Below are 23460 nucleotides of genomic sequence, written 5' to 3' on the forward strand. Positions count from 1 at the left end.
ACAGAGATTTTATTCACTAGCATCTAAAATTTGACCTTGAAAAAACACAGAATCACCGAATGGTTGAGGTTGGAAGGGACCTCAGAACAGAAGGCTGGAACAGCTCTCTTATGAAGAAAGGCTGAGAGAGGTGGGGTTGTTCAGCCTGGAAAAAAGAAGGCTCTGGGGAGACCTTCTTGCAGCCTTTCAATATAAAAAGGGAGCTTACAAGAAAGACAGAAAGAGACTTTTTACCAAGACCTGTAGTGACAGGACAAGATTAAAGGAGCATAGATTTAGATTAGGTGTAAGAAATTTTTTGTGGTGGGGGTGGTGAGACACTGGAACAGGTTGCCTAGAGAAGTTGTGGATGCCCCCTCCCTGGAAGTGTTCAAGGTCAGGTTGGACGGGCTTTGAGCAACCTGACCTAGTGAAAGATGTCCCTGCCCATGGCAGGGGGGTTGGACTAGATAATCTTTAAAGGTCCCTTCCAAACCAACTGTTCTGTGATTCTATGACCTCTGTAGGTCATCTGCTCTAACCCCCCTGCTCAAGCAGAGCCACCTAGAACCAGTTGTCCAGGAGTATGACCATACTACTTTTGAATATCTCCATGGAGGGAGACTCTACAACCTCCCTGGACAACCAGTGCCAGTTTTCAATCACCCTCACAGTGAAAAAATGTTTCCCGATGTTCAGAGGGAACCTCCTCTGTTCCAGTTTGTGCTCATTGCCTCTGGTCTTGTCACTGGGCACCACTGAAAGAGCCTGGCTCCATCCTCTTTGTACCCTCCCTTCAGGTATTTATATACATTAATAAGTATATATATGTATATATAATAAGTATATATCCCCTCTATATCTTTTCTTCTCCATGCTAAACCATCCCAGCTCTCAGCCTTTCCTCATAAGAGAGATTCTTCAGTCCCATCATCATCTTCATGACCCTTCATTGGACCGTCTCTAGTATGTCTATGTCTCTCTTGTATTGGGGAGCCCAGCACTGGAACCAGCACTCCAGGTGTGACCTCACCAGTGCTGAGCAGAGGGGAAGGATCACCTCCCTCGACCTTCTAGCAACGCTCCTAATGCAGCCCAGGACACCATAAGCCTTCTTTGCCACAAAGGCATACTGTTGGCTCATGGTCAATTTGGTGTCCACCAGAACCCCGGGTCCTTTTCTGCAAAGCTTCTTTCCAGCTGGTCAGCCCCCAGCATATGCTGGTGCATGGGGTTGTTCCTCTCCAGTTGCAGGACTTTACACTTCTCCTTATTGAACTTAATGAGGTTCCTGTCAGCCCATTTCTCCAGCTTGTTGAGGTCCCTCTGGATGGCAGCATAGCCCTCCAGTGTATCAGCCACTCCTCCCAGTTTTATGTCATTAGCAAACTCTGCCCTATCATCCATGTCATTAATGAAGATGTTGAACTAGGTCAGATCCAGTGTTGACCCCTGGGGTACACTGCTAGTGACTGGCCTCCAGCTCTAGACTTCATGCCACTGATCACCACCCTCTGGGTCCGTCTGTTTAGCCAGTTTTCAACCCACCTCACTATTTGCTCATCCAACCTGTACATCAACAGCTTCTCTATGAGGATCTTATGGGAGACAGTGTTGAAAGCCTTACTGAAGTCTAGGTAGGCAATATTCACTGTTCTTTCCCTGTCTACCAAGCCAATCATCTCATCATAAAAGGTTATCATGTTGGTCAAGATCAACTTCCCCTCGGTGAATCCATGCTGGCTACTCCCAATCACCTTCTTGTCCTTCATGTGTCTGGAAGTGGTTTCCAGGATTAGTTGTTCCATCAGCTTCTTAGGGATTGAGGTGAGGCTGATTGGCCTATAGTTCCCTTGGTCCTCCTTCCTGCCCTTATTGAAGATAGGAGTGACATTTGCTTTCTTCCAGTCCTTGGGCACTTCTCCCAGTTGCCATGATCAGTCAAAGAGTATCAAGAGTTGCCTTGCAATGACATGTGCCAGCTTCCTCAGTACTCATGGGTGCATCCCATCAGGGCCCATGGACTTACACATGTCCAGTTTGCCTAAGTACTCCCTGACCTGATCCTATTCCACTGTGGCTACATCTTCCTTGTTCCAGACTTTTCCCTGGTCTCTGGGATCTGGGATTTCCAAAGGCCAGTCTTGCTAGTAAAGACTGAGGCGAAGAAGGCGTTGTAAAGTTGAAAGTATCTCTCAGCCTTTTCCATGTCCTGTGTCACCAGGTCCCTGGTCTCATTTGGCAGTGGGCCCACATTTTCCCTAGTCTTCCTTTTGTCACCTATGTACTAGTAGAATCCCTCCTTGTTGCCTTTGACACCCCTCACCATACTGAATTCCTTTTGGGCTTTGGCTTTCCTAACCTCACCCCTGCATGCCCAGACAGTGTCTCTGTGTTCCTTCCAGGTTACCTGTCCCTGCTGCCACCCTCTGTATGCTTCCTATTTGTGTTTGGGTTTTGCCAAGATCAGCTTGTTCATCCATGTAGGTGTCCTGACATTCCTGCCTGACTTCCTACTCATTGGGACAGACTGCTCTTGAGCTTGGAGGAGGTAATCCTTAAATATTAACCAACTTTCTTGGGCCCCTCTTCCCTCCAGGGCCTTATCCCATGGGACTCTTCCAAGCAGATCTTTGAAGAGGCCAAAGCCTGCTCTCCTGAAGTCCAGGGCTTTTTATCCAACTCCCTCCCCTCAGGATCTTGAACAAGATACACCAGATACAGTGACTTAGATTTAGAAAATCATCCATTCCAAAAGACAATTAATATATAATACCAAAAATATGTGGTTTCCCATACATTTGAAAATTCAGTTCCCCATTCAGCAGTTAATACTTTTCTGAATATTGTCACAACATTCCAGCTATCAGTGCAGCCATTCATGCCGCATATCCATCCTTTCATATGATGAGATGCTTTAGGTAAAGGGATGGATGTATGCTATGTTAGCTGAAGACTATGGCCCTCAGATGGTGTTCTTGGAAAAATCCAATCATTATTCCAATTGTCCCTGTATAACTGCAATGGTGATTATGATAATGGCATACTGTTTATTAAAACTCATTTAACACTGACTTCTGGGCATTCTTGGACGACCATATTATTGCATGTAAATGAAGTAAAATTTGAACATATCTAAAATTCATATACTATACCCAGTCAAGAAGAAAATGAGGATGCCGAGTGATGCTTCACTGCCAAGCAGTGAACAAGGGACCCACACATTTTTAAGTAGTAAAGGAGAGCAGAGCTTGCCTTGGAGTTTTAGACGAATATAGAATAACTGAAAGTGAGTGTGCTGAAGAGAGGGCTGGAAATAGTTAAGAGTTATCAGAGGTTAGCATATCTTTACAAATAGAAGTGAGAGAAGATTAATCATCTGAGTAAGGTCAAATACACTAGAGAGCCTTGGTAGAAATGGATATACATAAAGTCCAATCAGAGTGTCAAGAAGTGGTCCCGCAGGCCTTTACACTTCTGATTTCTTCGGCTGTAAGTAATGTTTAAGATTGTCAGCATTGCTAAGGTAGTGGTTTCTGAACTAGAACAGTAAGACTAATAGTTCATCTCTGATTTGCAGGTATTTGTTACTGCTGGTTCTTTTTATCTGCAAAGGCTTTCTGTCTCTCTTGCATTTTTGTGTTTGTGTGAATACACTAGGAAGAAAGGATGGACTCTGCTCTGAATTTGTATTAAACATTATTTTACACCCCTTCTTTGAAACATCTGAACATCAAAATCTTCTTCATACTCTTCCAGGTTTTTTTCTGATGATAATCTTTTTAGATCAGCTGGACTGCTGCCTTCTCACAGATCCAGGGATATTTCTTGTAACAATTCGCACTGTAAACTCTTGACTTACGATAAGACAGGTATGCACAGTTTTGCTTAGAGGACAAATCAATCCTAGAAAAAAAACCACACCATCTCGTTAAAAACTCTCATGTACAAATGTTAAAAAAACCCATAAAGCCCTTTTGGACAATCATACATTATTGCAAAAGTTGCTTAGTCATTTTAAGGTTTATAAAGGTTTGTACAAAATATTGAAGGACATAACAGATCTTGTAATTCAAGTCTGAAGGATCATGTTGGTCACCAAAACAAGTGAGCTAATCAGTGACATCAAGACTGGACGCAGCCTTGGCTGCAGTGACCATGCACTGCTGGAGTTCGCAGTCCTGAGGGATATGGGTCAGGTGAAGAGTAAAGTCAGAACCCTGAATTTTAGGAACGCAAAATTCCAGCTCTTCAAGGAGTTAGTCAATAGGACCCTCTGGGAAACTGCCCTCAGGGACAAGGGAGCAGAACAGAGCTGGCAGATGTTTAAGGATGCTTTCCATAAAGCACAAGAGCCCTCAATCCCCAGGTGTAAGAAGTCAGGAAAGGAAGGCAGGAGACCAGCATGGAAGAGTCGAGACATGCTGGTCAAACTAAAGGGCAAGAAGAAAATGCACAGGCAGTGGAAGCAGGGACAGGTATCCTGGGAAGAGTATAGGGATGCTGCCCGGTTATGTAGGGATGGGGTCAGGAAGGCCAAGGCGCAGCTGGAGCTGAACTTGGCAAAGGGTGCAAAGAACAATAATAAGGGCTTCTACAGGTATGTCAGCCAGAAAAGGAAGGTCAAAGAAAGCATGGCCCCTGTGATGAGCAGCATTGGCAAACCAGTAACAACGGACGAGGAGAAGGCTGAGGTACTCAACAAATTCTTTGTCTCAGTCTTCACTGGCACTGTCTCTTTGCACACCTCTCAAGTGGATGGACCACAAGACAGGGACTGGGGGACCAAAGTCCCTCCCACTGTAAGAGAAGATCAGGTTCATGACCACCTGAGGAACCTGAACGTATATGAGTCTATGGGACCTGACAAGATGCATCCCAGAGTCCTGAGGGAATTGGCTGGTGTAGTTGCCAAGCCACTCTATAATATTTGAAAAGTCATGGCAGTCAGGTGAAGTTCTGGGTGACTGGGAGAAGGGAAACACTGTGCCCATTTTTAAAAAGAGAAGAAAGGAGGACTCTAGGAACTACTGACCTGTCAGCGTCACCTCTGTGCCTGGGAAGATCATGGAACAGATCCTCCTAGAAGATATGCTAAGGCACATGAAGGACAGGGAGGTGATTTGAGACAGCCAGCATGGCTTCACCATGGGCAAGTCCTGCCTGACCAACCTAATAGCCTTCTATGAAGGAGTGACTGCATCAATGGACAAGCCAAGAGCTACACGTCGTCTATCTGGATTTCTGTAAGGCCTTTGACACAGTCCCCCACAACCTCCTTCTCTCTAAATTGGGGAGATATGGATTTGATGGGTGGACTGTTTGGTGGATGAGGAATTGGCTGGATGGTCACATCCAGAGGGTAGTGGTCAACACCTCAACGTCCAAATGGAGATCAATGACAAGTGGTGTCCCTCAGGGGTCTGTACTGGGACCAGTGCTGTTTAATATCTTCATCAGTGACCTAGACAGTGGGATTGAGTGCACCCTCAGCAAGTTTGCAGACAACACCAAGCTGAGTGGTGTGGTTGACACACCAGAAGGATGAGATGTCATCCAAAGGGACCTGGACAAGCTGGAGAGGTGGGCCTGTGTGAACCTCATGAGGTTCAACAAGGCCAAGTGCAAGCTCCTGCACCTTAGACAGGGCAACCCCCAGTACCAATACAGGCTGGGGGATGAAGGGATTGAGAGCAGCCCTGTGGAGAAGGACTTTGGGGTGCTGGTGGATGAAAAGCTGGACATGAGCAAACAATGTGCACTCACAGCCCAGAAGGCCAACCGTATCCTGGGTCGCATCAAAGGAAGTGTGGCCAGCAGGTCAAGGGAGGTGATTCTACCCCTCTACTCTGCTCTGGTGAGGACCCACCTGGAGTACTGCATCCAGCTCTGGAGCCCTCAGCACAGGAAAGACATGGAACTGTTGGAGCAGGTCCAGAGGAGGGCCACAAAAATGATCAGAGGGATGGAACACCTCTCCTGTGCAGAAAAGCTGAGAGAGTTGGGGTTGTTCAGCCTGGAGAAGAGAAGGCTGCAGGGAGACCTTATTGCAGCCTTTCAGTACTTAAAAGGGCTTATAAGAAAGATGTGGACAAATTTTTTAGCAGGGCCTGTTGCGATAGGACAAGGGGTGATGTTTTTAAACTCAAGGATGGTAGATTTAGACTAGATATAAGGAAGACATTTTTTGTGATGAGGGTGGTGAAACACTGGAGCTGGTTCCCCAGACAGGTGGCAGATGACCCATCCCTGGAAACATTCAAGGCCAGGTTGGATGGGGCTCTGAGCAACCTGATCTAGTTGAAGATGTCCCTGCTTATTGGAGGGTGGTTGGACTAGATGACCTTTAAAGGTCCCTTCCAACCCAAACTAGCTTCAGCTCAAAGATGTAAAAAAGAAAGCCTACATATGGAGAATCATCAAAGCAGGAAATAGCACTTGTTCCTCACCAGTGGTTATGTCACTCCAACCATTGCTTTATGTAGTGGTAGTTTGGGTCTGGAAACTGAAAGGCAGTGCTCTGCCTGAACAAAAGCCAGATCATTCTGCCCAATGTCTACTACGGAAGTGTAACAGTTTGCAAGACAAAATGACCACATGTTTCCAAGGAGGCACTGGAGAATCTTCACTCAAAGAAGGTTCCCCAGACCCTGAAGAGGACTCTCGCATTACTGCATACAGTGATCTCTTCACACAGAACAGAATGGGAATTTGATTTTTTTCCCCCTGGTTAGTAAAGGAGAAATACACTGAGTAAGCTCATGAGATTTTACAGAAAAAGTAAACAGGTTGTCTCCACCTAATGTTGACTATTTTTGTGTAATAAAGGTCTCAAAATGTTGATGCAAGAGAGAAGTGAATTTGGGATAATTGTTGCTGAGTAGAAGAGTCAGGTGCAGGCAGGCTTTGCAGGAGGTAGGCTGTCTTGAAGGAAGTGTGGGTTGCTTCCTATAGTCGTGGGATGTTTCATAAAGTGAATGGGTTTAAATAGTGAGAGCAGCCACTGTTTGTGCTGGTTTGCTGATTCCTCCTGCTCACACTTCCAGTTTTCTGAGACTTTCTCTATTTCAGAACTCCACAGCTGAAAGAGTATTTTAACTCCAAATCCATCTGCAGCTGTATTCTGCCTTGAAGCTTTGCCATTAATGGGATTTTCGTTTCCTCCTCCTTCAGTGCACAAGGAGGATGTTGTGCAAGAAGAGGTTAAAAACCACCAACTGTTTAAGTTCAGAAAACTTACCAGGCCATTCTCTTTGTAGAAAGTTTTGTATCATCTATCCAAGACCAGCCATCAAATCCATATGATAATCCAATCCAATAAGATTGTTTTTGTGATATTTGGGATATGCTAATCTATAAAAAATGCAAAACTTTTATCACTAAGGAGCTTGTGGGTATTTTTTTGCTGTACCTAAACAACTACTGTTGAGAGAGGAGGTGATCAAGAAAGAACCAAAGGACGTAATTTGACAACAATTTTCTGAACTCCTTATCAGGCCCTCATAAGTTTCCAAGAGTCAACATCTCTATCTGGTGTGCATACAGGAATATTTTGTGTCTGGCATCTCTATTAAAAGTAAGACCAGGGCAACAATTAGAACTGTTAGCTAGAATTAGAATTAGCTCCAGTTCTCAGAGTATTCAGTGAGATTTCCTGAATGAAAGACTCACTGCTTATAACTTCCACAGGATCCGTAACACTCATGTCCACTGTTTGGCTGAATAATATCCTGTGTTGCTAGCTACCTCATCATTACACATTTGTGGTTAAATGCTCTGCAGTCTGCATTGCCTCTCACCTTGGAGACAGTACCTCTATTACTATATAACATCAAGAGGTACTTGCTGACTGGTGAGGAGTTTTGAATAGTTGATACCAATGCAAAGAAATACCAGTATGATTGGAACCATACCAACTTGCTTTTCCTTTTCAGCATAAGAAGGGTGGCATTCTGGGAGAAGCAAAAGTCTTCACTTTCCTGCCATGTGGCCTCCTTTTCTGAAAAGTAGAAACAGGTGTCGCCTCCAACCCATTTCCAGTTTACAGGGCAGAGTGAACATGCAGATCCTAGAACAGAAAGAAACCATCAATCCCTTACAGACAGCCAAAGTAAGAGTAGAGGGGTCTACACGCATAGGCCTGGAAAGTCAAAGTTGTGCAGAGCTGAAAGGTATATGGCACTTTTTGGGTCACATCTACACTTACCCCTTTTTCTTAAAAACTCATTATTTAATCTGATATAGCATATAACACCCTTGTTTACTCTGATATAAGGCCTAGCACATAGATTTCAGGCTGTTTGAGCAGTTCTACTTACTATCGTTCCTCCTGTTTGCGTCACCCATCAAGCACAATCTCTCTTTTAGTCCTTGCAAGTTTTCATTGTGTCCTGCAGATGCCTTAGAATCTTTGAGACCTGGAGTTTATAAAGATAGTCTTCATGAGACAAAAAAGCTGTGATGATGCTACTGCATGATGCATGCTTCATCATATTACGCAAATTCACTTTTTGCAACAGTGTGCTCACATGCAACTATGATGCTACAGTGACACATATTGTGAGATTAGCAGATGAGAAAATGGTCTATATGTAGTTTAATCAGAGTGCCATTGCAGGCCACTTGGTAACCTAATAAAAGACTAAAATAATGCAAAAAAACATGCTTAGGAAGGACTATCCCAAAATAATCATGTTGATCTTAAAGGAAGTTTTATAAGCCTTTGAAAAAAACCTAAAATTCTAAACGTACTTCAGGTTGAAAAAACGTTTTATTCTTAAAGGTTGATAAAACTTCTCTGAAGAAAGCGGAGAGGGTTTTTTTATATATCTTCCTCAACAGTATTTAGATACTGGCTTTTGGTAGCAATGGCTCAGAATGACTATGTCCAGGCTTTGTGATAAAAAGTATAGGTACAGTCATATCACACATGATAAAAGCTAATATAAGTATGAGAGTCTTCAGTTCTCTTGAACATCTCGGGGAAACTGGGATGACAGTGAAACAGACAGAAAAAGTGAGATTTCCTCACTAATTTGAGTGCTAGAAGTATGTCCATTTTTAACACACTAGTATGAACTAATTTAAGACAGTAGTCTACAAACATGAAAAGTTAGTCTACAAACACAAAATGTTTATCAAATGAATGAGACAAGAACTGCTATTCCAGTAGAGTAGAAGGACTTGAATAATAGAAGAAGAGAAGAAGGGAAACAACAAACTGATTTATGAAAGTCAACATTAGAATTTTATAATTGATTTTGAATTAGCAAATAAATGAGTAATAGATGGGTGAGGACAGAATCCATATGTCATCTTGACTTCTATATCCTTGATCTGGGCACAGGTCCAGACTTAAAAAAATTGCTTCCCTCAAAGCCTTATGGCACCAGGCTGCAGAGTGTTCATCATAGGCAACTAGAAGAAGAGGAAAGAACAGTGTATGTGGGGAGGATAAGCTACGACTGTTCTTCTTGCAGTCAGTCTGCCACCTTTGTTCAATGCAGTTATTCCCAAGGCGTTAATATGAATAAAGGTACACAGCATATTTCAGCACTTACCTAGGACTATCATTCCTATGGTGAGGGCCAGGCACAGTGCAAACAAAGTGAAGATAACCGGCCACCATACAGCAAAGGGAAGAGAGTGCCCTGGGAGAAACCAACAATTTATCTGCACCCTGTTCAGCAGCACTCCCACCCCTCCACCTATCCATGAAAAGCCATCTGGTGACTCTCGAAAGAGTTCCCCTTCCAGGCTGTAGTATATTTTAAGGATCAACCCAAATGCAAGTGGAGAAGAAGATGTGATGCCTCTGTTAAAGAGGTCTGTTTGAAAGGAGACACTGGACATGGTTTAAATGGAACAGGTCAGGGATTCCTTGCCTTTGACAAATGATGAAACTATGAAACATTGTAGTGATCCTTTGACTTAGAATTAGGTGATGCTCCTGTTCTCCTTTGACAGTACTGTCAGTCAGAACAGAGTAAGGAAGTGTTTGCATACCACCTTACACTTTGCACAAATCCTTCCTGATCTCAGGGCACACAGTACTTAGGCTGTGTGCCAGCTCCAGGCTGAAGCCCAGTTCAGGAAAATTCTGGAGTCCAAAATATCCGCCAAGGTTCCCCTCAGAGAGTTGCTATCACCAGTCATGGCAACGCAGTATAATGAACCTTAGATGAAGAAATATTTAACTCAAGACTGGATGCCCTCTTGAAGTACATGCTTTAGCCCAACTAGAGCTATGGGACATGAAGGGAAATGACATGACCTGTATATTCAGGCCCAGTGTTGCCTCACACCTCCTGGTGTTAAAGTCTATGAATCTTAAGCATTTTCTGAAAAATTGAGGTCCAGAGGGCAAAACATGAAAGTTTTTTTCCTATTAAAGTCAGAATGTCCTGTCTCTGTAGCCATTTCTTGTAATAATAAACAAACAATAAAACTAGCCAACATTAAATCTGATTCCTACATTCTGGAGCTTGATCCTGAAGCTACCTCTCTTTTCCTACAGAAATTTAGGGCAAGTAATGGCCATAGTTCCACTCTATGCATTTTCACATTTATGAATGCTGGTTTTTATCAGACAAAACAATACAAATAGTGCATTAAACCTATAACATTAAACCTATAAGTACATATTTTTCTTACTTATTCAGCTGGACAAGAGAGACTGTTCCTATTGTCATTGTCTACCATAGCGCAGAAAGTTCAAAGAGCAAGTGTCAGTTGTACCTTTGCTGATGTTCAGAGACATGTAGTGTCTGGCTGGATGCTGTGGCAGGTGATTTAAATTAGAGTATCCATCCTCTTCCTCTGTATTCGTATGCATTATCTGAGAACTCATGCGTGGTTCAGTAACGATCCTCTTAAAAGACAGACTGAATGACTTGTGGAGGAGAGGCAAAAAGAAAAGCAGAAAGAGGGAGGGGATAGGAGAATGAGTCACAGTTCAAATGCCCTAAGGCAAGATTCAAGTATTACAAGTATTCAAGTGTTACATGTGACTCCTCCTTTTCTTCCCTCAGGGGAAGATCTCCTCTCTTCCCACCCATCGCATCTCAGCCTGGGTCTGCATTCCCAGGTCTAGAGACACATAGGGATGACATGAGTCCCAGTAAATGTATGGCCTGGTAGTTCCCCTCTTTTTCCATTAAAAAAAAAATCCCATAAAACACATAAACACTAAAACTGGTCAAGGGGAGGGACATCAAGATGCTTAGGAACTGGAGCACTTGATTTATAGGGACAGACTGACAACTGGATTTGTTCAGCCTGGAGAAGAGAAAGCTAAGGAGAATCCAATTGTAGACTCTCACTGCATAAAGGGGCTATGGAGAAGATGGAGCGAGACTCTCAGAAGTATACAGTGAAAGGTCAAGAAGCAATGGTCATAAGTTACAGGTAGATTGGCCAAATATTGGAAGAGGTGCCCAGAGAGGGTGTGTCATCTCCATCCTTTGAGATTTTCTGAACTTGACTGGACAGGGACTGAGCTTATCTGATCTACCTTTGAAATTAGACCTGCTGAGCAGGAGTTCAGATGAGATTAATTTTAGAGATCCTTTCCAAATTAAATCTTTCCATGACTTTGTGATCTATGAGCATGAAGGGAAGACTCATGATGATTTTTAGGGGAGAATGCCCAAGGGAACAATAGTAGACCACCTGAAATAGCATCAGCTGTTCCCCTTTCTTGTAACTTGGAGACAAAATTTTAAAAGGTGAGAAACAGACTGGATGCTACTTTCTTTAGTAACTCAAATTCTCTGCACCACCCAGCTATAGTAGGAGCCCATTTTTCTTTTTGCAAAGTTTGGCTCACAGCTTGCTGGCCTGCCTGCACAGTGCTGTGCACTCTTCCCTTTTTCCTCTGGAAGTTCCCCTACCAAGAGAACATAGATGTATTAAAGTCATGACGTCAAGAAAGAAGGTTCTGAAAGGTTAGCACCTCACCTGCTGCCTCAGATGTTTCAGATGAGTAGAGGTTTATTTAATTTAACACAAAACAAATATAAAAACTGACCAAGTGAAGGCAGGGACAGAGAGAAGGACCATGGTCCATGATCCAAATTAATACCAGTTGAAAGATCCTGTTAAGGAGAGAAGACACTGTGGGAAAGACCAGGCAGGCTTAAAGCAATGTGAATCTGTAGGGTGATAATGAGATTGTGTAACTGGAAACCTGTCATTAGACATGCATGAGCCAGAGCTGAGGCCTGTGTCAAGGAGTCCAGGCACCCCCAAGAAAAGACACGTGGCAGAAACATGGTGTCTTAAGACTCAATGTCTTAAGTGCTGTTGTTTGAAAGGAACCTCTGGAAGGCATGTGGTTGAACCTCCTGTTCAAAACTGGGGCAGCTTTGAATTCTGATGAAGTTGCTCAAGGACTTGTCCAGTCAAGTTCACGCAGTCTCCAAGGATGGAGGTCTCCCACCCTCTCTGGGTACCTGTTCCTGTGTTTGGCCACCCCCACTGTGAAGAATGTTCTCCTTGTGTCTAACTCAGTTTTCCCTTACTACAGTTTCTGTTAGTTGCCTCTGGTAGTGATCTAATCAGCCCTGGCAGAGCATAAGTATGAATATGGGGACAAGATAGAGGGCTCCACAGGAACGCTTGCTCATAAAGAGATGGTCCCATGTCTGCCATTGTAGCTGTGCTCCTGGACACCTTCTTGTAGTCTTTTAGGCACCTTTTACTGATTTAAAAGCATATCAGTGAACAATGTTACAATCGTTAAATGTTTTAAGATTCTGATTTGAAATAGAAAGAACAAACAGACAAGGAAGATCCAAGGGACAGACAAGCATTAAATTCTTTAGTAAAGTGGCTGACCTTCACAGAGAAGGGGTATTTTCTTTGTTGTTTTCTACAGCATATGTGAACACAGATTGGCATCATAACATTTAGCATCTTGCTGACAAGTGCATTTCAGTGTGTGAGTACCAACATCTACTGGCAAGTCTAAACCCCTTCCAGGGCAGCAGATGTGCTCATAACAAGGATGATGGAGGCCATTAGGAATGAGAGAAAATGCACTCAGTGCAGGGCCTGGAGCAGAGAGCGTAGTGGAGGATGTTGTGAAGAAGCACTGTGCATCTGTGGTGTGTGGTTCAACTCTTTTATTTCTGAACCTGCCTTCCTGACATCCATGAACTCTGCTTTTTCCTATCCAGCAGCTGACATTTAGGATCCTCCCATTTCACTGTCTTCATTATCTCATTGTAGATGGGCAAATGTGAAGCCACCATTCTCCTTCCACTTCAGAATGGCACTGCAGGGCTCATTCCCTCAGTGCACCCCTTTATTCACTTCACCCCATCTTCTTCACTGTCCATGTCCTGTTTGGAGGGATGTTGAAGCCAACAATTTCTCTTTAGTTCCCAAACCTTTCAAGATTTATGATGTCTCAGGCTCTACTGAGGGCTTTACTCACACTTATAGAATCATAGAATAGAATCATAGAATAGAATCATAGAATGCTTTGGGTTGGAAGGGACCTTTAGAGGTCATCTAGCCCAGCTCCCCTGCAGTGAGCAGGGACATCTTCAACTGGATCAGGTTACTCAGAGCCCCGTCCAACCTGACCTTGAATGTTTCTAGGGATAGGGCCTCCACTACCTCTCTGGGCAACCTGTTCCAGTGCTTCACCACACTCACTGTAAAAAATTTCTTCCTTATATCCAGTCTAAATCTGTCCTCCTTTAGTTTCAAACCATTACTCCTTGTCCTGACACAACAGGCCTTGCTAAAAAGATTGTCCCCTTCTTTCCTATAGGCCCCCTTTAACTACTGAGGTATTTAAGTACTGTATTATACAATACTTAAATACAATACAATACCTTTAAGTATTGTATTGTACAATACTAGGTTTTATTTTCCATACAAAATGTGCTTCAAATGAACAGCTTCTCTGAATTTCCCAGTGCCATGGGAGGATTGTGGACCTCCCCTATCCCCAAAGACAGTGGACCTCCTTGAGCAGCTTGTGTCTTGGACTCCCTATATGTGTAGTCAGGAGAACTTTGACAGCCTCTGAGATAGAGGACAGACTGGATGAAAGAATGAATTTACTTGAATTTAAAATACCAGATACTATAAATTCTTCACTCTGAAGTATGTTGCTGTTAACAGGGGAAAAGCCCTTTCCAAGCTGTGGTGGCCAAGATCTGGGCTGAGACCAAACGGAGTTTACTATATGAAGATATGGAAATAGTTTATAAAATCATCCAGCCATAGAAATGAAAGAAATGTACTCTGCAAGTTATCACCACTGACCTGACCTTCCTGCAGTGATAGTGAATGCTTCCTAAAAAATCACACCAAGCAGTCAGCAGGAAACCCAGAGGCTAACATTTGTTTTCACAATGCAGCCATCAAACAAAGGTGTATAGCAGGTTGCTAGAAAAAAAATGCAGTGTTAGTTTATGGGAAGAAAAAGTGATAAAATGTGGCAGCTTAGATGCCTGCATTGAATTACTTTTTCAAGTTGAATGGGTTGAAACAGATGAAACATTGTACCTTACTTGCATTGTACCTTGCACTTCCTACTGCAGCAGTAGAGGAAATGGCCTCAAGTTGCATCAGGGGAGGTTTAGATTGGATATTAGGAAAGATTTCTTCATGGAAAGAGTGGTCAAACATTGGAACAGGCTACCCAGAGAGGTGGAGTCACCATCCCTGAAGGGGTTCAAAAATGGGTAGTGTTGGTAGTGGTAAGTTAATAGTTGGACTGGATGATCTTAAAGGTCTTTTTCAATGATTCTATGATTCCTCTATGATGAGGAATTCTAGATAGCTCAACTGGCAGTTGTGCCCATGAATTATGACTGAGTATAGTGAATTGAGTCAGTTCACAAACATCTTTTGACACATTAGGAAGAGGGGTTCATTTTTTTATGGAGGTACTGCTTCAGTCTTTGAGAATATTTTCCAAGGAAATATTGAATACTAAAGACATATTATTATTTTTTCATTTATTTTAAGGAAAGTTCCCAAATACTCAGGCATATACACATAGACAAAGGTATATATATACAAGGAATATATGCATATGTAATACAAAACAGATGCTGACATACAAAACTTTCAAAGTACTCATGAAATGAAACTCCACCCAGAAAAGTGGAGGCATCATTTTCCTTCAAGAAGTATGACAAGTGCTTTAATAACATATGATGCATAGTGTGTACCTTGGGCTCCAGAGATCTCAAAGAGTGTGGATATAATACAAGAGCTCAAGTAAGATCTGTGGCAATGGATTCTGCATCAGTTTGAGTACTGACTGTATGTAGCTCTGAATGGAGCACGTAATTATTATCCTCACTTCTATTTCCATAGCAATTAATGTTATGATAGCACTGAAGTTATGCAGGTAATGTTTTAATCCATCCATGGCATTTGACTCTACTTTTCACAGACACTGCTTCCAGGGATTCCCTGCAGTCTTCTCACAAATGTCCTTTTTTTCTATAGATATTAATGCATATATGAAAAGAATTTTATGGGTGAATAGGCCTTGTGTTCTTTCTGTATCCCTGTACCTCAAATGGGGGAACAGTTGGAAGAACACATTTAGGAAAGAAGGCATGCCTAAGTAAACTGCTCCAGAAGAGGATTATGGGTGGACGGTAGTTAGTGTGTACAGTAAGTAATTCAGTGAGTATCATCAAAGATGTAGTTGGACTGGTTTATGACTGGCAGGTGTTAGTGTAAAATGCTGACTGAAGCTCAAAGAATATAGATATCTGCGAGAATGTGTGGTTGTCAACCAGGAGAGTCACGCAAGGATCATTGCTTGACTGTAGCTAACTCTTTCAAGTTACTTCCTAGTCTCGTAGTTTTTAGCTTTGTAGGGTTTTTTCCTCTCTCCCATTTGTGATCCTGGGAAGGAAAATGCAGACTAAGAGGAAGATTTAGTCTCTAATGACCTGCCCACTTGAATCGCCATTCTGAGAAAACTACATGATAAACAAACAAAAATAAAAATATATTTAAAAATTCCAGTTCCTAAAGTTGGTGTCTCACAACGGCAGATCCCACATCCATTCTTGCAATGCTTCCTCAGGTGAAATGAACAGCCACTTTCTCACAGATCCAGAATTGCTTTGTTGAACAGGGTTGTCTGGCATAAATAATCTGTCCATATAAGGAGGCACAGAAGATGTTGTCATAGAGCAGGACCCTAAGAAATTAAAAGATACGGCTTAATGATGTCCCAGTGACATCATGTAATCTGTATTTGGACTATTTGTAATTATACTGATTTGCCACTGGAATGTAGAGTTATTTCCCCCTTGGAGCTATTTTATCTGTGATAGCTGGTCCTTTTGGATCTGGTGCCTGTGATTGAGCTGTACTTTGCCACCCATTGTTCCTTATACAGGGCATGAGTTTAGACATCCATAGCAGATACTATGGTCTCCATGTTCCTTTGCTCATGTGGCAAACATGGGAAAGTAAGAGGAAGCACTAGTCTCTCATAATTTACTGGGGCCCATCAGATAGAACCACGCTGATCCTAAGTTATGAAGACTTACCAATTTGTCACTTCTTTTGAAAAAGCTGTTCCATCCTCCCAGTACCAGCCACTCCTTTCAGATATGTATGATAATCCAACCCAGTAAAACTGTGAATCCTGTGGCAGAGAAACCTGTAGGTATGAGAAAATCATCACAACAATATTTCAAAATTAAGACCTACGTTCCTGTATCTTCCAGCTGTGAAGGTTCTGCAACCAAAGGAGATAACTCTTAGTCAATAGGAGAGTAAACTGTTGTCCATGCTTGTTTTCCATGAGTGCTGACTGCTCTGATTATAGGATCATTTAAATACTGTTGTTTCTTGAATTGCTATAAGACAAATGTACCCTGGATCTGTAAAAACACTGCTTTTTAAAAACAAACAAACAAACAAACAAGCAAACAAACAAGCAGCTTTATCTGGTCTGCCTTTAGGTATCTACACTGCCTTTAGATTATCTGCAGTTTAGATATAGATATGGGAGCACCATTTAAACCCCAATTAGAGTCAGCAGAGATCTGGCCAACAGATCCAATGGAGCCTGGAAAGTGATTTATCTCACCCAGTGGGAGTGCTACTGAATAGTGACTGTATTGGCCAGATCTCCCCCTGGCTATAATGGAGCCTGAGGAAGTAGCTCTGAAGTTGCAGCCCGCTTACACTGTAGATGCTTGAAGTTAGGTGAGATGAATCCCAGCTTAGAGGGCAGAACCTGTTGCCTAAATACAGTCCTCTAGCACCTTTTGAGATTCTCCAACCTGTTTGAAGTCTTCATATATGGCTGAAAGACAAGACCCAGAACCTACAGGAGAACTGTGCCTTGCTGAGGCATTATTTGGAGGTCAAAGAGAATACCCCCGGGCATCTCAGATTGCCCTAGAAATCTACACTTAGGCACCTGAATCATTCACTAGGTGTCTAAGTGCTACCTAAGAGGTTCCTCAGCATCTTAGCCTGTTCAGATCCTCCAGATACTCTACTGCTGCTTAGTAGCATGTTTAGGGCCTTATTCAAAATCTAAAATCCACAGCTGGCTTAAACTTGTCGGGCCTCAGTCTGGCTGCAGCTGCATATACCAAACATGGAAGAAAAAGCAAGCACCTGGACATCTGGAATCAAACTATCCAGGGATTTATATAGCATACCAAAACAGTCTCTTGAATTCAGCATTGAAGGTGTGGTGTTCAGGTGTCTCCCAACAGTATGAGCCACAATTCTGATCTCAGGATGCTGCTAAACTAAAAAATAAATGATTTTTCTACTTTCTATTTTGTCTCTACCCATCTGATTTTCACTTTAAATAAATAAAAAAAAAAAAAAAAAAAAAAAAGCCAGCCTTTATGCCTTAAAATAAAGAAGTTGAGAACCCCCATCTGAAACTAACTCCATCTGGAAAAAGGGGAGAGATTTCCAGGGAAGCTTGTTTCCTTTTTTGCTAATGTAGCAAAAAGAAAATAAGGATATTTGGGCTTCATGTCAGCTTAACAGCTGCTGAAAAAGAGGTTCCCAGATATGTGTGTACAAAAAGGGAAGATACAGTCTTGACAGCAAATTACAGATTTTTTCATTAGTCAGCAAAGCACCCCCAAACTAGTAAGACTACTTAAAATTATTAATTCCCTAAATCTTTTTCAGTCATCATAATATAATCCTCTACTGTCTAGACTTTGTGCCATCATTAACACCACTCTATAACAGTATAACACAAGGTCAGAAAACAACCTTTTATAGTCACTTTGCACTGCAGTGAGCAAATGACAGTACCATGGTGAATAGGCTGCTCTCTAGATTTCACATAGATGTGGGTTTGATGCTGGGAGCTGTCAATAATAAAACTTGTGGAAAGAGATAATGAAAACACGTATTCTGTGTGCTGGGTCTCTCCTTCATGCTGGTAATACATCATTTGCTTTCTCTGTGAAAACCTAAGTATTAGCTAATTAAGGTATTTTATACAATGGCTTATTCTGTTTCTCAAAATACGTAATTTCACTATTTCTCACAGCACACAACTTAGTGTTGCAAGTCGTGACAATTTGTGTCTTGCGGGAAGGCTACCTGACCCAGAGAAAATTAAATACATGTACTGTAAGCGACCAAACTATTTTCTGCCTGCAAGATTGCTTGAAGTTAAAACACGTGACATAAAGGAATTCATGAGGTGAAGACTGTACCATCTTTGCTTTGTCTTTTAGCACAAGAAGAGTGGAATTTCTTGAGGAACAGAACTCCTGGCTTTGTTTCCATGTTTTCTTCTGCTTTGAAATGTAGAAGCAGTTGTCAGCTCCACTGTTTTGCCAGCTTGCTGGACAGAGAGCACATTTTGTTTCTAGAAATCAGAGAGAGTATTATGCAGACCTATGAGGAATATGGGGCCTTTAGCTACTGGCTTGACACAGAAAAGATTAAGGGTAGCCATGAATCAGCTGAACTCTTGAGGGGCAAGAGACAAGTTGTTTTGCATGTTAGCGTACACATATCCACATCTCAAATACTACCACAGTTAAAAACAGACACTAACTGGTCAGATCTTTTCCCTGTGATTTTACAGTGCCTCAGTCAATGGGCTCTGAAAACGGGGTGATTTGTGTTTATTTACATAACAAACACATTTACCATTTTTCTCCTTCCCCTCAAAACACAATGCTTCCCTCATTTCCTGCAGCTTCTTTCCTTCCTCAGGATCCTTGGAAACCTGAAAAACTGAAGGGCATGAAAGTGCTTATCAAAAATAGTTTTTAAAAATTTGTAGCTTTAATCTGTAGCTTTTGGCATTCTTTTGGTTTTTGTCTACTTTCTTTGTATGTCAATCATTGTGTGTACAACATCCGCATTTTCTTCACCAGGAGGGTTTTGCAGTACTGGAAAAGGCCACCTGGGAAGGTGGGGGCATCTCTGCCCTTGAAGATTTTCAAAAGTCATCTGGACAAAGTTATAGATGAGTTTATCTGGGGTTGGTGATAGTCCAGCTTTGAATGGTGGGGAGGAAAGGGTGGGTGTCAGACTAGAAACCTGAAGAATTGCCTCTGAGCTATTTCTGTGATGCCATGGACCACCCTGAGTGTTCATCCTGGGCACTTGCAACTGCTTCCCTCCTGCCAAAAATAAGCCGGGGACTCTCTGACTTTGCTTCCAAATGTAATGTGGCATCATCTCTGGTTGTTACTTGAAATGTTTCTATGGAAAATCTGCTGTAATCGTTGGGCAAATGCACCAGTCACAATGCTTTGAAGCCAAGATTGCTCTCCCTGCAAAAAACTTGCAATCCAAGAAAAAGAGGGAACTGTAACTGTGAAATATTCCGGTAACAGTCACAGGGGGGCACCATTATCCAGATAGTGTGGCTAACGAGATGAGCTGTGAAAACTAAGCATTTCAGAAAAGGGTTAGAGTTAGAGTTTAAAGTTAGGTTTTAGGGTAAGCGTTAGGGTTGGGGTTAGGGTTAAGGTTGAGGTTAGGGTTAGGATTAGGGTTAGGGTCATTATGATTAGGGTTAGGGTTAGGCATTAGGTGTTAGGGTTAAGGTTATTGTTTAGGATTAGGGTTGGGGTTAGGGTTTAGGCTTATGTTTAGCGATAGGGATAGGGTTAGGGATTAGCTTTAGTGTTAGGATTAGGGTCATTAAAGTTAGGGGTTTAGGGTTAGGGTTAGGGTTGAAGTTAGGGGTTACGTTTAGGGTTAGGGTTAGTTAGGTTAAAGTGTTAAGGTAATTATAAGTGCAGATATTAGTGATCCCGAGTTGCTGGGGTTGGAAAAGACCTTTAAGATCATCCAGTCCAACCATTAACCTAACATTACCAAGTCCACCACTAAACCAATTAAAGGTAAATGTTGCCCTTATTGCTGTATTGTTTCCATTGGGGGAACAGGGACACCAGAAACAGTCTGTAGGTGGAGAAAAAGCAGTCGTACAGCTGGAATTCACTCCCACAGCAGCAGCTTGGGACACCACAGTACTTACACAGGGCCAGCAGGGCTACCAGCCCCATCAGCAGCACCAAGCACAAAGTGAGGAAAGCAAAGGCCACTGGCCGCCATACGGAAGATGAGGCAGAGGGTCCTGGGACAAAAAAACAATGCATTCAGCAACAAAAATAGCAGCTCTCCTCACCACACAGTGGTATTACCTCCTCTCTGACATCCCCAGTTCACCTTTATCCCATCTGCAGAGCATCTTTTTTCCTTACTGCAGTTTTTGTTATCACTGTTCTGAATTTCCTGCAGTCATTTTGAGAAATGTCTATTTATCCACTGAGAATGTTTATTAACTGAGGCTCTATTGTTTTAGAGTAAAAATTCTCATGAAACAGGTAAACAGATTAAATTTTGCAGTTCCCACAGTCCTGGAAATAATAAAGCAATCTCTAAGACTTCTCTACCGTGAAAGGGAAAAATTACCATCTACTTTTGGCTAATTAATTCTGGAACCTGTGATTGGGATTTTTAAATTATTGTAATGTTTGAACATTAAACTGTGCATCTTTCTTCAGGCTTTTTCTCCAGATTTCCATTGTGGTTCAATGTCTAACAAGGAATATAGTTCTCCAGAATTTTATAGCTGACTATCCCCTCATTAAAATACTTTCTTTTATAGATATGCATTTTTCCCTTTTGGGAAGCGGTGCTCTGTAATTTTCCGTAATACTCTTTCATACCTATTTAGCGTGTTCAGGTTAATTGAAAAGTATTACACACATCAAGTATTTTACTTGAGTCCAGTGCATCAGAGCAAGCCCCTCCAGGGAGCTAACCTTTTATTGGGTGAGAAGAATCACCCTCCAGAGGTGCCTGAAGTCCAGATAGACTTGGCAAGTAAAACTCATATAACCAAAGTTAAGGGAGACGACCCTAGCCCTCACTAATTACAGAAATTTGAAGAGACTGCAGACGATACCACATTGGAGTGGTGACTGATATGCTGGAGAGTAGGGCTTCCTCTTAAAGGGACCTAAAAGTCCTAGGAATGCGCTGTAAGTGCAACAGTTCAGCAAAGGCAAATGTGAAGTCCAGCACCTGTAATAGTATAACTTCATGCACCAGTACAGGTAGGGGAATGACTGGCTAGAAAACAGCTATACTTCAGGGTTCTGGTGGACAAGTTGAACATGAGTCCTCAAGTGTGCCCTTGTGGCAGCAAAAGCTGACCAGCACTGGGCTGCATTGGCAAGACTGCAGCCAGTAGGTCGAGAGAATTGATTATTCCACTCTACTTGACAGTCATGAAGCCACATCGAGGTACTGTGTCCAGTGCTGAGCTTCCCAGTTCAAGAGAGATGCCAGCTAACTGTAGAGAGTCCAGCAGAGGAACACTGAGTTGGTCAGGGACCTGTAGAGAGGCTGAAGGACCTAGGCTTGTTTAGCCTGGAGAAGAGGAGGCCAAGGGAGGACCTAATTTCAGTCTTCCACTACCTGAAAGGGCTTTACAGATGAAGCCAGACTCTTCTCAGAGAGGCACAGCGAAGGGACACAATACAACACTCACAAGTTGCATCAAGGAAACTTGTGATTAGCTGTGAGGAAAAAGAATTCTTCCCCTTCAGCACTAGAACAAGTGCCCAAAGAGGATGTGAGATCTCCATCCCTGGAGTTTTCTGAAACTCAAGTGCACAAGTCCCTAAGCAACTTGATCAGACTTTAGAGCTAGCCCTTTTGTGCAAAAAATTGGAAAAGATGAACCCTCCCAACCTAATTTGGTCATAAGTCTATCTACTTTACATGTTCTCTGTGCATATCCGTAGGCCATTTTAAGAGTTTTCTGAGCTCGCCAGCCTGTTTCTTTCCGGGAAGCTCTGCTCCTAGATCACACTCCCTAATATTTTATCCTTGGTTTTCTGGCTGCTGCTTCTCAACAGCTTCTCCTCCCTCCTCCTTGTCAAGCCATCATTCTCAATTGATAGCCATAGCTCTTTGCCAGACAGCACCAGAGTGATGTTAATTTAGTCTCTGTCTACTCTACCTAACCTGCAAATAGCAGCAATGATATTTGTTTCACACATAAGCCATGTGGTGAATTTATGAGCAGCAGCAACAGTACTCACGTCATCATTTTATGGTCTCAGGCATTCCACGGGCACAATCCACTATCTTAGCTAACACTCAGCTTGTTTATAGAAAAACTTTGAGTATAAACAAATAAAAATATATACTCCTATCAGAGCTTACATTCACTGATAAACAGGGCACCTTTCTACTCCCCATAGCTGAGGACATTGCTTCCATTTCCAAGGCCTGCATTGTCTGATAAAACTATAGCACCTTCCTCTCTTGCAGTACCCTGCTGTAATAAATGAGTCTTACCAAAATGAAAAAAAATCCATAGAAAGGTGAAATTTGTTTTCTGTGTTGAAGTAAATGGAAAAAATAATTGCAGTAAAGATAGGCTTCAGAAAAAATATCATAAACAATAGCACACAAGACTCCATTATGATTATTCTTTCTGCTGTTTCTATGAACATTTATCTAAGAATATACTATAAAGTTTAGAAAGATTCTAAAGCAATCAACCTGAACATGCAAATTTAAGTTATGCCCTGATTTAGATAGAAAAGCAAATTTCCATCTGTACTTACTGTCTACTACAACACAACTGGCTTGAGCCTTAAATGCAGAACATTTGTTGCTGGTTGAATATGCAGGAGCAATAACTGAAGCTGAGGGTCGTAAATTTAAAGTGGTGTAGCCTTCCTCATCCTCCATTTCCAGCTCATCACACTTCTTTGCTGCAATAGCAGTACTTTGGGCGCAGGGGCACACTGCAGCAAGAGCAATGCTGAGGCAATGGGAATGGTTCACGTTTTAGCATTTCCAGTGAAACCACGGAGGAAGCTGGCTCTGTTCTGATTACTGTGTCATACCAGAAGTGTAGTATATTGAAAGCATGTTAAGGAGTTAAAGTGGCACTTTCAAGGATGGGTGTTTTCTTCCTGAATGTGAAGAGCAGGAGTCTTGGTTCCTGGA

At 42.3% G+C, this 23460-nt stretch overlaps 2 protein-coding genes across 2 annotated transcripts; both read right to left on the minus strand.

The window, feature by feature from the left end:
* Nucleotides 1-3761: 3761 nt before the first annotated feature.
* Nucleotides 3762-10828, minus strand: LOC104034492 (C-type lectin domain family 1 member B-like). Its single transcript, XM_009487517.1, has 6 exons — nt 10717-10828; nt 9540-9629; nt 8298-8396; nt 7893-8047; nt 7220-7332; nt 3762-3885 (listed from the first exon to the last, which is right to left on the minus strand). Exons 1-6 carry the CDS (start codon nt 10826-10828, stop codon nt 3762-3764), a joined length of 693 nt encoding a protein of 230 aa, XP_009485792.1.
* Nucleotides 10829-14940: 4112 nt separating this feature from the next.
* LOC104034494 (natural killer cells antigen CD94) lies at nt 14941-23245 on the minus strand. Its single transcript, XM_009487519.2, has 6 exons — nt 23073-23245; nt 20465-20563; nt 19120-19206; nt 18678-18832; nt 16521-16633; nt 14941-16165 (listed from the first exon to the last, which is right to left on the minus strand). The coding sequence occupies exons 1-6, from the start codon at nt 23197-23199 to the stop codon at nt 16045-16047; spliced, it is 702 nt and encodes a 233-aa protein (XP_009485794.1). The 5' UTR covers nt 23200-23245; the 3' UTR covers nt 14941-16044.
* Nucleotides 23246-23460: the final 215 nt, after the last annotated feature.

Source organism: Pelecanus crispus, chromosome 1 (genome assembly GCF_030463565.1).
Source record: "Pelecanus crispus isolate bPelCri1 chromosome 1, bPelCri1.pri, whole genome shotgun sequence".
Lineage (NCBI taxonomy): Eukaryota > Metazoa > Chordata > Aves > Pelecaniformes > Pelecanidae > Pelecanus > Pelecanus crispus.